Below are 274 nucleotides of genomic sequence, written 5' to 3'. Positions count from 1 at the left end.
ATGTTGAGGGGATGAGGAGGGACTGGGAAGAGAACAATGCCAATAATGGAGGTCATCCAGGAGACGAACTGCAAAAACGGGAGATAATTTTTGCTCAAGCAGGTTTAGACGAGTACCTGGAAGAAGGATCTGTAGCTGAAGTCAGAGTGAGCAGAGAAGAGATGCATGGGGCCTTTCTGGACAATGGAAGACAAAAGTATAGATGTTCACCGGTCTTTCCGAGAGCCAATCTCATCCCCCCTATCCCCTCCTTCATCCCACCAAACAAATGGTC

The 274-nt window shown here is 48.2% G+C and overlaps 1 protein-coding gene across 1 annotated transcript in view; it reads right to left on the bottom strand.

Annotated features, from left to right (window-relative positions):
• The window catches only part of LOC119586443 (stromal membrane-associated protein 1-like), a gene marked incomplete in the record, with an annotated part of 22,546 nt that overhangs the window by 7,285 nt on the left and 14,987 nt on the right, over window positions 1–274 (bottom strand). Inside the window, 1 exon segment of the mRNA XM_037935171.1 lies at window positions 117–176. Coding sequence (XP_037791099.1) covers window positions 117–176 — 60 coding nt within the window.

Source organism: Penaeus monodon, chromosome 21 (genome assembly GCF_015228065.2).
Source record: "Penaeus monodon isolate SGIC_2016 chromosome 21, NSTDA_Pmon_1, whole genome shotgun sequence".
Classification (NCBI taxonomy): Eukaryota; Metazoa; Arthropoda; class Malacostraca; order Decapoda; family Penaeidae; genus Penaeus; species Penaeus monodon.
This window is presented reverse-complemented; position numbering and strand designations above follow the sequence as displayed.